Consider the following 16,248-nt stretch of genomic DNA (forward strand, 5'->3'; position numbering starts at 1 on the left):
GACTTGCTTAACATTTGCCTAACGTCTACTTACTTTCAGTACAACGGTAAACACTACAAACAGTTACACGGCACTGCCATGGGGTCTCCAGTTTCTGTTGTTATAGCAGAAATTGTGATGCAGAACATCGAGGAACGCGCCCTTTCGACTTGCCGAGAAACGATACCGCTTTGGTTACGTTACGTTGACGACACCTTCACCGCCGTTCGACACGACGAAATGGACGCATTCCACCGCCACCTTAATGAACAAAACACTGACATACAGTTTACCAGAGAAGTCGAAGAAAATGGCAAACTTCCTTTTCTAGACTGCCTGGTAAGCTACAACGACAACTCATTACAGACAACAGTTTACAGGAAACCGACACACACCGACAGATTACTAGACGAGTCATCCTACAACCCTACATCACACAAAGCCACAACTATCAGAACTCTAACACGACGCGCACAACTAGTATGCGACTCGACAGACAGCTTATCCGACGAGAACAAATACCTTCACCGTATTTTTACGAAGAACAACTACAACAACGACTTCATCCGAAGAAACACTCACCGACCCACTACCACTACCGAAACAAACGACACCGCAACCCCTACGACTACAGCAACCATACCGTACATAAAAGGCATGTCTGAAAACATCTCGCGCATCTTACTACCCTTCAATATCCGCGTCGCCCACAAACCCATCACCACACTACGTCAGTTACTAACCAACGTTAAAGACAAAGACGAACCGGGGGACAGACAGGGAACGATTTATAAGATCAATTGTTCCGACTGCCAAGCCTCCTACATCGGTGAGACTGGCAGAAACCTCACAACAAGACTGACTGAACACAGACGGGCGACGAGGAAAGGTGATGTCAGCAATTACATTGCTGAACACCATCGACTTGCCAACCACAACATTGAGTGGGACTCAGCGCAATGCCTAGCCTACAGCACTGACTATTTTCAACGACTGACTCTGGAAAGCTGGTTTACTAACTTAGAACAGACTCCCCTAAACAGATGTCAACAACTACCCGCTCCATAGAGTCCTAAAGTGCTTACGTCACGTTTCCATAGCACCGGAATTCTGTGGTCTAAACAAACCAATATGGCGTCCCTAGCGTGACACATTGTCGTTGACCTTGAGCACTTCAAGAGGTATAATAGCGCATTTTATCCTCCAATAATAGAAATAAGATAAAGAGAATCAAGATAACCTTTGGCCTTACTATTGAAGAGTATAACAAGCGGACAAAAGCACCTGGTGAGCAATAATTCGAGTCAAAACGCAACGGAGACGAAGTTTGCGATGGGCCAGTGTTTTCATCCAGATTGCAATCACACATCTGAAAGCCACTGCTGCCGATTCTTTTCGTTTCCAGACCAGAAAAAACATAAAACACTCTATGATAAGTGGATATCATTTGTAAGGTGAGTATTTTTCGAAAAATATATATTTCGATGCTGTACCATCGATAGAAATAGCTGTTTTTTTTTTTTATCTCAAACTGATTCACGATTAGCTGTTTCTCTTTCTTGTCTTATTTGTTTTCTCGCGGCTTTGCCTTTCCTTGTCTTCAGTCTTGATCTAAGATTATTTAGTTACTAAAAAACTATATGATAGTTGTGAGTATCAAAGCTTTTACACTAACTAGTATTAAGTAACAAGCTCAGAGAAATACTCGCTTCGCATTCACGTCTTAGACTACAAGGTTAAGCATGTGACCAACTAAACTTTGGGTTTTTTAAGCGCAAGTATAGTAACTGCTTCTGTCTTTTTCTGTTATAGGAGAGGAGATAGAAAGCCCAGCAAACATTCGCGACTTTGCAGTTGTCACTTTAAAGATGGGCGAAAAGAAAATATGCCAACCATCAGTGACAGAAACAGGCACAAGCTGTTTGATAGTTTGGACTTGCTGCCAGGTACAGGACCAACACCTCCCAGTACACCTACCCCCAAGAAAAAACGGAAAGTGTCTGCCGAGCCCACGAAATTACCAACTGTAGCATCTGTGCTTGAAGAGATTAAAGAGAACTCTGAACCATGTTCCACTGAATGCTCACAAGAGGAAAAGACAAGTTCCAAAGAAGCTCTGCTGTCAATAGAGCTTGATATGACTTCAACAGAACTTGCTAAACACAAGGAAATGTCAAGTTACTATAGTGCACACTACTCTGCTAAGAGCTTGAGCCCTGAGGTGATACGGATGGAGACAGGTCTACCCACTAAGGATGTTCTTGATATTGTTGTGGGATATGTTTCAAGATTCAAGGGTGAAATAAACTATTATGCTGGATGGAAGGTTGAGGGGATCACACTTGAGGACCAGATATTTATCACTCTGATGAAACTGAAACAAAATTATACCAATCTACATTTAGCCCAGTTGTTTTCATGCAGTGTTGCAACTGTTGCTAACATAGTACTAACTTTTGTCCATGTTTTGCATTCTCTCCTGTTCAAAGACATCATGACAACCGTGCCATCTAGAGAAAAGAACAAGATGTGTTTGCCATCCTCTTTCACTGAGTACAGCAGTTGCCGCATTGTGATTGATTGTACAGACATTGAAATTGCTACACCTAAGCTCATGTCCCAGCAGAATGCTACAAATTCCAGCTACAGGGGAATGAACTCTTTCAAAGTCATTATAGGGGTTGCCCCAAATGGAGTTATAACCTATGTTAGTGATCTTTTTCCTGGCTCAGTCAGTGACAAGGTCATGGTTAAAGAGTCTGGGTTTTGGAAACATTTGAGTGCTGGTGATCTTGTTCTGGCAGACAAAGGTTTTCTCATCAGCGATGTAGTTCCAAGAGGTGTTTCAGTGAACATACCACCATTTCTCAACAATGGAAAGTTTACAGAGAGTGAGGCAAGGGCGACAAAATCAATAGCTCGATGTCGCATCCACGTAGAGCGTGCAAATGCAAGACTTAAGAGTTTTCGCATCCTTGGCTTCATCCCAGCATTTTTGAGGTGCCATGCTGACAAGCTATGCCAACTGTGCTCAGCTCTTGTTAATTTGCAGTATCCATTGATCAAGGATGGCTGCGAAGACTTTGAATTTGACTGAATAGAACTTTTTTTGAACTAAATTATAGTACAATGAGTTTTTAATATTATTTTTGTATTACTAGAAGCCCTACTGTAACAGATCAAATGGTATTGACATAGCTTTGGTCAAAAATATGATGTGGTCAGTTTTACATTTTTCTGATATTCATCTCCTTTATGTTCATTAATACAAACTACTATGTGTTCTGTGAAAATAGATTATAATGAAATCCAGTGACATTCTTAAATTGTCATTTCAACTAAATCCAGGTCAGGGGCATGTGACCAGTATGGAATTCTTTCGTCCAGTAGTTCCAAGTGTGAAAGTCGTGCTGGCTGAAAGGTTTTACTTTTGTGTCTGTGAAGCTGGGAGCCTGAGTCCAGGTGTATAAAACTAAAGCCACACTTAAATTAGCTTTAAGGGATGGTGAGAGGTAGTCAGAAAAAATAACCTGTGCTGCATGGATTTTGTTTTGGCTCCCTCCCCTTCCCTTTGCATTGCTATCCAAGCCTACTTAAACGTGGCATAAGTTTTATGCACCTGGGCCCTGTTGAGTAACCAGGATAAGTGTTACCAGCTACCAGTAGCCATTGGTTGCAAAAAAAAATTGTTTAAGCTTGCTTTCAGGAAGAATGTAATTTATTATTAAGTTACTATGCTAAATGGAAAAATGTGGGTTCTTTATCTTGTGTCTCTATCTGAGTGTAGAATATGTAATGTTATATTAAGAAATTAATGTATGAAATTTAAAAAAATACCTTTTAACATTAGCTACTGCCTATTTACATTAGCTCCCACTCCCCCCCCTCCCCCCCCACTTTGATTATGTCCAGCATCTGTGCACCACTTTTCAAAGTTCTCCCTCGGTAATCTTTGGGAATAGTTGATGAAAGTAAAAATCACTCAAGATAGTAATATTGTGCTCCCAAGATTCATCTCATTCAATCTTGATAACAACACTATCCTTTGTGGTCCATACAACAAAGTAGCAGAATTTGCGCTTTGTCAGGAACATCTGGCCTTGACACTGATGCCAGTAAACATGTGTGGTAGACAGCGTATAATTCCCTTCCTTCTCCTCCAAGTAAAAGTCTTTGTGCCCACAAGCTTCCTTGATTGTCGCATTTCGATGTGTGTAGGGGCACTTACACTCAATCACCGAGTTGTCTCCCACAAGTCCATCAGGGGAAGCACCCAGAACTCCCGACTCGAGTAGCCAAAGGCCGGTCTGTACAGGTGTAAAGTCTGTGATGTTGGTGAAGGACTTCAGGGCCTCAGTCTCATTGTCCTGTCCCCATGCAATTGCTTTAACTCCATTCAAGTTGTATTCCCCAAGTAGTCGCTTGATAAGAGACGGTGTAACTCTTTTTGCCTGGAGGACGGAGCCAAAATTACTAGCAGTCAGGCGGCCTCTACGAGCTTGGTGCCATGCAGGGCTGTTTCGCTGGCCAGCCGTGAGGGTGCTCACAACATTTATGGTTCTCTAGCTAGCTCCTCTACTTTGGCATTCTCAATCAAGTACTCTAATTGTTTTTCCTTCGTAGATGCCATAAGGAAACCTTCTGAGTAAATGATATCCTCAATCGTCTTGATCAAGAGAGGGGTAGCAGGTTGTGGTTCGGGACTCAAGATCCAGCAGGTCCCTGTAAATTTGCCATAGCGCTTTAGTTCGCTGTACAGCCACATCCGATCTTCTCGGCTAGGATCGCGCGCCAAAGGGCTGTAATCCTTCTTCTTCGGTGGCGCTGGAAACATCTGGCTTGCAGACTGTACGCTTTCTGCCTTTCGCTTTCGTTTCCATTGGCATTCCAGGTCCGTCCTGCTAAGGTTATGGATGCCACAAATAAATATGGCTGCCGCGTGACTGCACTTGAACTCGCCGCGAGGACACTCGCATTCTGTGTTTTTTATTTCAAGGTTTTCATCGAGATAAATCTGATAAAAAGATAATTCGAAACAGACACGTAAGTTGCAATATATATTCCGCAATATAAACATTAAATTGGAGGTGAAATCGGGGTTGGGAGTTCTTCGAATTGAACATACGTGTTGTGATCCCAAATTGGCAACTTACTGTGACTTTGTAGTCCTTATTTTTCATGCTTGCTTGGACTTCACCTTTGATAACTCCCCTGGAATAAATAAAGCTTTGGACATGGTCGGATTTGAAGTGGTTTTCTCCGCGATCAAGCGATTTCTGCTCTCCAGAAAAGAAAGAAACGAGTGAGCATATCGATAAAGACGCCATGGCAACGTGACGTCACACTTTAGGACTCCATATAAACGACTCATTCACGACATAAACATCACAAACGACCGAAAAAGAACGACCTCACTTTACCGACAGATCGAAACAGACCAATCACGACCGACTTACGTCACTTGAGTCTTACAGCCAATAACATCACGGCAAAACCAACCGATCATTTTACACGAACTGGAATATGAACATTCTACTGACAACAATCATTCACTTGACTCTGATGATGACTTCCGCACAGGTTGTCGAAACGTTAGTCACTACCACCGACAACAGTCCTTCTCAGGAGTGCACTCACCCGGACGATCAGACTACACCTTCACATTTCGACTATTGTCCGAGCAGTCAACAAAAGGAAGTAAAAAACAATGGGAATTAGAAAGTGCCGTACACGCTCGTCACCTCGTTCTCCAATATGACATTTTAGAACTTGAGTAATTCCAGAACTTAAAAATGGTATAGGCTACAGTGACAATCTTGAGATGTTTGTTGATTCCTCTTTCGTGGAATCAACAAACATCTCAGCAGGTTTCAGAGCGTGACGTGGCACCAAGATGGTTAAAGATTAGATGTGTCACCAAGATGGTTAACGATTACATGTGTCACGGTGGGCGCTTTCCATTTGACTTAAATTTTCGAGATTTCCGGTCAGAAATCGAATGGAACGGGAAAAGTTCCGCGATTAGTTTTCAAAAATTTAGGAATACGTTTTTAGTGTACCCTCTTAGATACGGTCGGACGCGTTCCATTCGGCCAGCGAAAATACCGACATTTTGAACCTGTGATTTTTGTTGAATGCAAAGCGACCCTTGTCACCTAAAACCTGTCAATAAAACACCTTCATGTCAACAATATTTTATCATAAAGGTAAAACAGACATGACTTTACAAACAAAGGAGTGTCAATTTTCGAATCCCGACAAATCCAAAAGCGCGCCTTCCTAGATATAAGCTGATCGGTTTTGCACCTTTTTCAACTCCAAATCGCGAAATTCGATTCTAAGGAGGCACAATCGAAAGAATGTAATTATTTTGCGTCGATACAGCCCATAGAAGGGCTCTAACGAGCGAATTGGTAATGGTAAGTTTACCCCACTAGGATAAACTTTACCCGGCGGGAAACTGAAACAAACAAAGCACTCTGTTTGGTCAATTCGGGTAAAAATTACCCTCATCTGGTAAATGTTTTTAGTGCATATTGTTTTTGATAAGGGCACAATGTTTTAGACATGTGTTAAGGTTAACTGCTGCATTCTTTTGCTTTCCTTTCTTTACTTACACTTTTCATGCTTAGTGGTACATCCATATCTATCTCAGCGTGCCAACTAGATGCCAAAAAAATCTGGAGAGGAAGTTAATGATTCTCTTCTTCATCACCAAAAACAGAATTATAAAAAAATAATAGTATATTTAATCATTCAATTTTGTTGATCAATTGCTATTAATAATGAAAAATAACTTGCAGTTATTTGAATTTGAGATAGTGTTTATATCTAAATCGTTTAAATTGGCATGTTACTACCATCATCAATGCCATCATCGTCATCATCACTAAGTTCTGACTCAAAAGACAGGCGAGGAACTTTGGGTGATGACGAAGTGGAACAAGATGGAGATACATCCAGCAGTGGGTCTATGTTTCGTCCAGGCGACAGAGCCCTTTCTATTCTGACACCGGCCCCCTTAATTCGTGCCCCTGCATCAAATATAGTGTCCTTGCCTTTGCCAATTAGCTGGTTCTGTGGAGCACAAGCAAAATAAAAATTCAAATAGCTGAAATATTTGCATGTTGGTATATATACGGCATAAAAGAGGAATAAACATGGAAAGAATCCATAAAATTTCTTGTAACAAGAATGAAAAAAAAGCAGTCCATTTAAAGGGGAACGCAGGGGTATTTGTGAAGGAATTTTGCATTATTGGCCTGTTATTTCTGTTTCGATTTCTGATAACCTTTTTTGCTAGCCGTTAGTTTTAACCTAGTTATGTTTTCTGAAGTGAGAGCGAAAACGCGATTAGAATTCCGCCATCTTGAAAGGTAACTGCCTGCTCAGAATTGGTCAGCGTGTATTCGTATGACGTCAAATAGTCAAGAAATATGATCCTGGCGAGATTCGAAGGTGTGGACTTGTTTAGTGTACATGCGAAATATGGATTTATCCGGGTCTGCCCGTATTAACGATAGTTTTAACGACGAAGAAAGTGCTACGAATACCTTTTCCATTCAGCCTTATCAGTTTGAGCCACGCAGGAACTCAGATAAAAGCGTGAGCGATAACGAGAGCATCTCGGGCGAGGAAAGCGAGGAGGAAAACACAAATCCGCGACTGAAAAATTCTGACTGGTATGTAACATGCGACTGCGATGTTTTCATACGATAATGTGCATGTACTGCTTTCAGTTTATTCGTACAAAAAGAGAACGAATAAAAGATACTTAACTCAGGTGTGTACCTTTTTTTTGGTATTTTGTTTTATTTGGCTCTGCAGTACGACTAAGTAGACCATTCATTTCATGCAGTGTGTGTACGATTCAAAGCTTTCAGTGTCGCTTTCGAGGTCAAGATTGTAATAGTACTGACAAGATCTAAGCGGTAGGATCCCAAAATCCCCGTTCGGACCAGCATTTATTTTTCCTTGTACAAACTACGTATAAGTAAGTGAATACTTTATACACTGTCCATACCGATAAAAATATGTAATCCAAGAGCCTAAATACAAATTTCATTCCCTGAGACAGCGTCAGTTTTTTTTTTAACCGCGGAGCATTTTCTAAAATCTAGGTGTTCGTGTGAGAACTGTCAGGTTATGGGAAGAGTGGAGGCCTGTACTTGCTGTCAGGAAATAACGGCAGTGAAAAAAAAAATTATTGCGGCAGTAACTAGTGGTGAATGTCAAGAGGAACCAAAATGCATTACGCAGCATTCAGGTTTTCATCCAGTTTGCATAAACAGGTGGGTCCTACAGACTGCCTGGTATCAGTACAAGCAACAGTACAAAGATCCATACGATGGCCCTGAACATAAATTATTTCGACATATTGCCTACAGACAGCTGGCTCGGTGGTGCTGGGGAATACTGGGCAAGGAAATCAGGGTAGTTCTACCATCATGTGCAGTTATGTGTATACGAAACTTTTATCCTCCACCAGGGCCAGAAGAAGAGTTTGCCTTTGAAGGTTTTCGATATGCTGACGAATGATTTGATGAAAAGTTTTATCTTACATATAAACTAAAGCAGTGACACGATGTACATAGTTGTACAATAATATATTTTACAATCCATTGAACCCTTCTACAAAGGCCTGATTACACAATAAGAAAATTAGTTATTTTTGCATTACTCCTTCCAATACTCTGTTTGTGATATGCTCCATTTGTTAGTTCATTAATTTTTCTTTAAATATAATTGCCAATGATGAACACAAGTGCTTCTCTCAACTATAGAGATTTGTGATGGAATATTGTATTGCATGCAATCACCTAAAGTAAATCAATGAGTTGATTATTAAAGAAGAGCTATCTAGTTTCTCCTACTTCTATGAACAACCTCCGGGCTCCTTCTGACAACTGTAAACTAGTATGTCTTTAATATATAGTTTTTAAACAAAAAATTTGAATATATATGAGAATCCCTTTGAGCTAAATCACTAAACAAACACATTCTTTGTGGCTTTTAATTTACCTATTAAATCTTGAACAATGGTTATCAATGATGTCTGCCTTCGGAGGTGTTGGCTCTGCAGCTATATTTCTCGGTAAAAGAACAGGTATTGGCTGAGCAATTCTGTTTCCCGCTTCACATCGTTGAACAACCTGAGCGAGTAAATCTCTCAAATATTCGTAGGATTTCTTTTCAGTTACGGGTTTTACAACCCATCGCTTGTTTGCCTTGGGAAAGCAAAGTTTGTAGCGTGCCAGGCCTTCCTGTGCTCCAGACTTTATTACAGCTTGTCTACGGCCAGTGTTGTGATTATTGTCAATAGCAGCAAGCTGGGTCCTAGCAACCATGCCCTGGTATGAGAAATGCTCACGTTTAGGGCAATACTTAAGCATCATGGAGTGATATACCTCTAATCTACCTGTGTGGCAGAAGTCAGTAATCTTAGCAATATCCTTCAACAATTTAGTGTTTAGGACCACTTCCTCTAAAGCTAAGAAAGCTTGACTGTTTGGCTTAAGCCAACTGACTTTCTTGGCTTCAGAGGGAGAAATTTGTTGATGACAGCATTGGTGGAAATGAGTATTTCCTGACCAGATGTGCTTATTACAGATGTGATTTAAGAGTGACTTCCATTTTTCTTGAAGAGCCAAAACATTACCATTGCAGGTTGCAGCAGACCACCATAGGTGGTTTGAGATTGATTGTATCCATGGTGAGAGGCCCTCACATCCCCTTTGTTTTGCCTTATGAGTCAGCTTCTTTACCACCCACTTGGAGAGATGCCACACATCATATTGGTGTTTGATGTTTGGGTGATCTTTGGCCATGGAACTGGTGATAGAGACATGGCGATCTGTTGCAATCCTACTGATGGTGATATCTTTTCCTTCAAGCATTTCTATGCACCTTGTAAATCCTTCTTTCTCCATTGCATTAGAAGATGTGACCTCAGTGACTTGAACCACCTGAAATGCCACCACATTACCAGTGTCCTCATCCATAAAAGTGTAAGTGCCATACTTTGCAGAATGGCCTGGACTGTCACAGCGACCATCGCCATTAAGATTAACAACACCCCTGGCAGTGAGAATCTCCATTTGCCTCCTACTTTCAGCTTCCCATGCCTCATGAATAACAGGGAACAAGTACTTTTTCTGTGTGTCATAAAAGGCACTTTCACTGAAAAATTGAAGATTAAAGCATGATGCCCACTGGCTGATTGCAGTAAAAGTATTACCTGTAAACAAAATAGCAGCAGACAACAATAGATTTCCCAGGGTTTTCTGTTTGACTACTGGCTGTGAATCCCACTTTACTGTATGGCCACTGTTACAACTCAGTTGAACTGATAACATGCTACCACTTGTTTTCCTTTCACAATCGATTATTATATCTCCACAACTGGGGCACCTTTTCAGCAATTTATTTATAGATGATTCAAAGACAACATATTTCTTTTCAGAGTCTGGGGTAATGTAGTCTCTCTTGGATTCTTCTTCAAATAATGTGTCATCCTTGACATCCTCTCTGGTGAAACTATTTACATGTAGTGGCAAATGCCAATTTGGGTCCTCAAAGTCATCATCCTCATAATCACTGTCATCATCACTTTCATCCATCTCATTCTCTTTGGTAACAATGTTAGGTATCACAACTTCCACCTCAGGCAGAGGGGGCCATGAGGTAACACTGAAACTGTCATCTTCATAAGTAGGAAAGACTACATATGGGGGAGCATGCATAGCATAATTATGATCATTGTTAACTTTCCATCCTTCAGCATTAATGAATGAAGTTTTTGAAAGAGGAAAAATGCCAGTTGTATTTTCATCTATCGGTAGGGAAACATTTTCGGTTGCATTTGCCTGGGTCGGATGGGGAGACTTAGTCCTAACTCTAGTAGTCATGGCAGCATCTTCAAACTCTGTTTGTATTGCCTTACTTTTGAGGATAAGAGGTTGAAGACAGCACTGAATTCCAACATCGCACTTCGTTGGACTCCAAGAGAAGGATTCTGAATTTTCACAAACAACAACTTCCTCATTACTTAATACTCCTTCTGTGGAAGCATTCTGATCGTTTGTAGCGGCCAGTAATTCCGCGACATCCTGATACGAAACAATGACAGTATACTTCGTTTGTTATGGAAACTTTATTTCTTTTGGAAAAATACTTATGTAAATTTATATATCTAGCCCCTGATCCAGAGAGGACAAAAAGTAAGCCCGTTTTATAGTCCAAAATGGGGAATTTTTAGCGTCGAGGAGGTACAATTACGTATGAAGATGCATGGAGCAAGATAAATAATTATTATCAACCTCGTTTTGTAATTCGGTGCGGAGAAATGCTCTGTCGTCGGTCAAAGCCCTTCTATATAATTATTTGAATGAGATTACGGTCCTTTCTTATTCACAGAGAGTGAGAAATCGTAACATATTGGGTTGAATAAATCACCTCGTAAATGGCAATAATTAAAACAAAAACTTTAACCAACTTCTTGATGCATTCGTCGATCGCGGCGATTTTCGCTTGACAATCGGGGTCTCTTTTTAGTAGATTGTGAAGCATAGTCAAATATAGAAGGCACAGCATCCTCCTTTAGCCGGCGTTTATACTTTTGCCCAGCGATCTTCGCTTGAAGATTCCACTGAAAACAGCTTGCCGAGAAGTGATCACTACAGACATAGCTGTATTGTAAGAGCGGCATATTCAAGCGACGAATTCTCTCCAGCCATGCTTTCCTCCGCTGTTTATCCGATGGAATCTTATGGAAGCTCACATTTGTTGTCTTAGCAGAGTAATTGGTACATCCAGGAACACAGCAGTTCACCATTTCGTCGAACTTAAAAATAAACTAGCTTTACAATCTCAAAAACGTATCAGTGCGAAGTGTTATTACTTTTAGAAAGTCCTGCGAAAAGGGTATTGACGATCTGACGCAACAGGGTACTGCTGACCAATTTAATACGGCTCATAAACATCCAAGATGGCGGAATTCTAATCGCGTTTTTCGTTCTCACTTTAGGAAACATATTTACGTTAAAACGAACGGCTAGCAAAAAGGGTTACCAAAAATCGAGACAGAAGAAACAGGTCAATAATACAAAATTACTTCAAAAATACCCCGGAGTTCCCCTTTAACCAACAAGAAATTAAAAAATATTTATGCTGGGCCACCTTTTTGCCCAAAATTATTGACCAAAATTATTGACCAATTTTTAAAAAGGGAAATCATCTCCCTTAGCAAACATGAATATCAAAAGATAGTTACTTTGATTTTGTTCACTAAGTAACTGATCACACATAATTTAAAAAGCAAATGTTAATCCTTATATCAACAAACAAAATTATGTATTTGTTATTATTTTAATTCAGAAGTACCTTTTAATAGAAGTAATGACTTGACAGTTGTTAACACAGGTCTTTTCATAGAAGCGACCAAGGAATGAAAAGTTTAAAGAGATTATGGTAATACCATTTGGATTTCAAAAAAATGTATTTTAAATTTTAAAAAAGTACTGGTAGGGAATTCATTTGCTAACAATTCAAATTCAGCAACTTTACTTAAATAAGGTTAATTTTAACATTTAATTTAATGTTTAGAGTTTACCACAAAATTACAATGAAACTAAGATGAGGCTTTTTTTTCCAATCCTTCATGAATTTTCATTTATTGACTTCAGGTATAGATTACTGATGAGCAGTTATGTCAATTTAAGTAAAATTATCTGCATAGTGGTCAAAATTCACTCTCCTTGCAACTTTAAAATTGTAGCTTCAAGCAGAATTAAAATTAGTTTTTTTCTAGTTTTAAAACTTCATCAAATGCCCAAGGATTCAATTTATGTCTGTGGATATTTCTACAATAATTTACAAAGGTACCGTAGTTTAGAGTGGGTTTTAGTATAAATAGTTTAAAGATTAATTTTAATTTTGTCAGAAAACAAAACATAAAAGCAATAAAAAGAGGTTTTATTGATCTCTTGGGTTAGGGTTAACAGATCAGATTACATGGAAAAGTCAACTGAAAAAAATATTAACCAAGATTAAATAAAAAGGTAGAAAGTGAGGTGACATTCACCATTGGATTAAATATATTCACAAGCTGAAACTACAAAATTCTACATATTTTTAAAATTCTTTTCATTTATAAATCTTTCTAATGAATCTTTTTACAATTTATTACCATAATTTACTAATCTTTTAAAACTGAAATTCCTGAGTTTTACCAACAAAGTATTTTGCTATCAAATAATTAGTTATTATAACAATTAAAGAAGGCACAGACAAACACAAAAAAATAAAAGAATCTTTGGTCTTGTTAGACTGAATTTTATGGGATAGGTCATCTGTCCTTGGCAGTGCATGTTCTTGACAGTGTTCTCCTTTTTGCGTGATAACGGGTAAACTTTACTGCTTGTTATACCTCATATTAACCCCTGAAATTGCTCAGAATTCTTGAAATTCAGCAGGTAAAAGGATTGCTCTACAAGTTGAAGGTTCCTTTTAACAGTCATGCTTAGAATAAGGGACATAACTGCTCAAGAGTAATAGAAAGTTTTATCACTTTTAGAGGCGCCATTCAATTGTTCTCTTCCTCTTGAAAAATGTTTGTTTCAGAGAAAGACTTCACCAAGGTTACTAATCGACCATCCCTTCCAAACATATCAATAAAGCTGCCTATAAAGTCGCGTGACTTTTCTTCCCACTTTTGAAGCACCTCATGAGACTTGTCTGTAAGCTTTCCTTTGATTTCATCCATTTTTTGCCTGACCTGAACTTCTTTTTCCTACAGGTAAAGTACAAGATCTTATTAAGTAATTGTCTTCTCTGGGTACTATACATTTTTTTTGTCAATTACGAGGCTGCAAATAACGAACGAGCAGTCGCCGGTCACGTTGTCCGGTCAAACATGCTTTTGCTCGGACACTACCTTTTTTTGGCCGGACAAATTTTAATAGTCGGAATTCTCGCAATAGTGAACCAAGATTGCACAGTAATCACAACTAAAAAACAACTGAATCCAAGTCGGTCTGGCAAGAAAAATTACAAGTTAATAATTTTACTACTCTTTTGTTTTCAGTACAACTCAGAGCCCTATTTTTAAAAGTTACAGTTGTGAATTTTTGTTAGAGTTTAAGAGTGGTCAGTTTCTCCAGGTTTTGAGCCGTTTGCTCGCTTTTTGCACTTTGCAACAAATGCTACTTGGAGTATTCTCGATGCAGCGAGATTATTCGTGAGGGCGCTTTCCTATTATTCAATCAGTCAAACAATCAATCACTTTATTTAAGAGTAAATTATGGTATCTAGCCAAAGGTAAAACCCTCTACTGACTGGGAACACTTAAATAAAGTAGATAAAATAACGGAAGACGTGATGATTTGCAGTCGCGACAGGACTTGATGACATCGTGGAAATTTGCGACTGCTGGGAATGTCTCGACCACTAATTTGTCTACTTTTATAATCTTTTTGTTTTCTTTCAGAAACATGACTGTTGTCCCTTGTGATTATCAAACAGTTAAAAATTAAAATTTTTTTGAACGAGTCGGTAGATGACCGGACAAGATGTCCGGCCACCCAAGGCTTTGTCCGGACAGTACCCAATTTTGACCGGACATTGTTCGTTGACCGGCCGTTATTTGCAGCCCTGCAATTATGAAAGAGAATTTAGTGTTTCGTCACAATACCTCCCTTTACCTGATACAGTTGGCTTTTATCACAACCCGTTTGTAAGACAATGTATAGATATTGTAGAGAGAAGTTACATGTTTATCTTTTAAGGTAAAGAGTTGAGAGTTAACTGATCACAGAAAGCCCAGAACTTATTAATTTTTCAGGCGTTTTGATGTGAGGCTTATCACAGTAGGGGAGAAAAGGAATATTAAAAACTCTTTTATGGAATGCAGGCCAGTACTTTTCCTCTGGTCATCAAAAAAGCTGACCCTTTAACTTCCATAAGTGATGAACATGTATCTTCTCCTTATCATTTCCATACATTATCCAGCAAACAGGTAATGAGAGTAATCAAACTCAGCAGGTAGAAGTTGTTATCCTGATCTAACATCAAATTCTCACAACTAGTTTATAAGGAAATGTGTGGCAGCTAGAGGGGAGAATTAACAGTAAGATCTTGGCAGTCTAAGGGTTAAAGAGTACTTTGTGCTACCTTGCAAAATGAATAACAATACTAGAGTTTTGTTCCAGGACAGGGGTGGAGAAGCCAAGGAAGGCTTTTCAGAAAGGGAGGCCTGGTTACAAAGTGAGAAAACTCTCAACTGAGGCTGACCACCCATTTTATAGCATACTGACACCACTTAAATTTTCAGGCTTAGCCTACAAAGAAATGGATGTTTCTTGTTGAAAAAAGTCACTCTCAGATCAATTTAAATTTTATTTTCAATTTCAAGAAAATGTGAAATTATAGTGTGATCGTCAGGGTGAGTGTAGTCGTGAGAAGGACTGTTGTCAGTGGTGGTGACTGACATTTCGAAAACCTGTGTGGAAGTCATCATCAGAGTCAAGTGAATAGTGGTTGTCAGTAGAATGTTCTTAGTCCAGTTTGTGTAAAATGATTGGTCAGTTTTGCCGTGATGTTAGTGGCTGCAAGACTCAAGTGGCGTAAGTCGGTCGTGATTGGTCTGTTTCAATCTGTAAGTAAAGTTAGGTCATTCTTTTCGGTTTGTTTGTAATGTTAATGTCGTGAATGAGTCATTTGTATAGAGCCAGTAGTAGTTAACACCTGTTTAGGGGAGTCTGTTCTAAGTTGGGAAACGAGCTTTCCAGAGTCAGTCGATGAAAGTACTTAGTGCTGTAGGTTAGGCATTGCGCAGAGTCCCAGTCAATATTGTGGTTTGTAAGTCGATGATGTTCAGCAATGTGATTGTTAACATCACCTTTCCTCGTCGCCTGTCTGTGTTCAGTTAGTCTTGTTGCGAGGTTTCTGCTACTCTCTCTGATGTAGGAGGCTTGGCAATTGGAGCAATTGATCTTAAATCGCTCCCAGTCTGTTCCTTGGTTTGTCCTTGTCTTTAATGTTGGTTAGTAACTGATGTAGAGTGCTGATGGATTTGTGGGCAACGCGGATACTGAAGGGTTATAAGATGTGCGAGATGTTCTCAGACATGCCTTTTATGCATGGTATGGTTGCTGTAGTCGTAGGAGTTGCGGTGTCGTTTGTTTTGGTAGTAGTAGTAGGTCGGTGAGTGTTTCATCAGATGAAGTCATCATTGTAGTTCTTTGAAGAAACACAGTAAAGGTATTTGTTCTC

The 16,248-nt window shown here is 39.4% G+C and overlaps 5 protein-coding genes across 6 annotated transcripts in view; 3 read left to right on the plus strand and 2 right to left on the minus strand.

The window, feature by feature from the left end:
• The window catches only part of LOC148726082 (uncharacterized), a 107,955-nt gene that overhangs the window by 88,394 nt on the left and 3,313 nt on the right, over nt 1-16,248 (plus strand). The gene's annotated exons all lie outside the window — the stretch shown is intronic.
• Nucleotides 1,244-3,747, plus strand: LOC148726091 (uncharacterized). 2 transcript variants are annotated; one of them, XM_088726627.1, is made up of 2 exons: nt 1,244-1,433; nt 1,792-3,747. In XM_088726627.1, the coding sequence occupies exons 1-2, from the start codon at nt 1,312-1,314 to the stop codon at nt 3,074-3,076; spliced, it is 1,407 nt and encodes a 468-aa protein (XP_088582753.1). In that variant the 5' UTR covers nt 1,244-1,311; the 3' UTR covers nt 3,077-3,747. The 2 variants fall into 2 exon arrangements, with proteins under 2 accessions (XP_088582753.1, XP_088582754.1); XM_088726628.1 differs by having other exon boundaries at nt 1,795-3,747.
• LOC148726092 (uncharacterized) lies at nt 3,201-5,301 on the minus strand. Its single transcript, XM_088726679.1, has 2 exons — nt 5,133-5,301; nt 3,201-4,993 (listed from the first exon to the last, which is right to left on the minus strand). Exons 1-2 carry the CDS (start codon nt 5,157-5,159, stop codon nt 4,532-4,534), a joined length of 489 nt encoding a protein of 162 aa, XP_088582805.1. The 5' UTR covers nt 5,160-5,301; the 3' UTR covers nt 3,201-4,531.
• Nucleotides 7,285-8,517, plus strand: LOC148726093 (P2X purinoceptor 7-like). The gene is made up of 2 exons (XM_088726674.1): nt 7,285-7,661; nt 8,100-8,517. The coding sequence occupies exons 1-2, from the start codon at nt 7,459-7,461 to the stop codon at nt 8,515-8,517; spliced, it is 621 nt and encodes a 206-aa protein (XP_088582800.1). The 5' UTR covers nt 7,285-7,458.
• Nucleotides 8,997-11,812, minus strand: LOC148726094 (uncharacterized). The gene is made up of 2 exons (XM_088726589.1): nt 11,474-11,812; nt 8,997-11,087 (listed from the first exon to the last, which is right to left on the minus strand). Exons 1-2 carry the CDS (start codon nt 11,810-11,812, stop codon nt 8,997-8,999), a joined length of 2,430 nt encoding a protein of 809 aa, XP_088582715.1.

The sequence above is a fragment of the Stylophora pistillata genome, chromosome 7 (genome assembly GCF_964205215.1).
Source record: "Stylophora pistillata chromosome 7, jaStyPist1.2, whole genome shotgun sequence".
In the NCBI taxonomy this organism is placed as follows: domain Eukaryota; kingdom Metazoa; phylum Cnidaria; class Anthozoa; order Scleractinia; family Pocilloporidae; genus Stylophora; species Stylophora pistillata.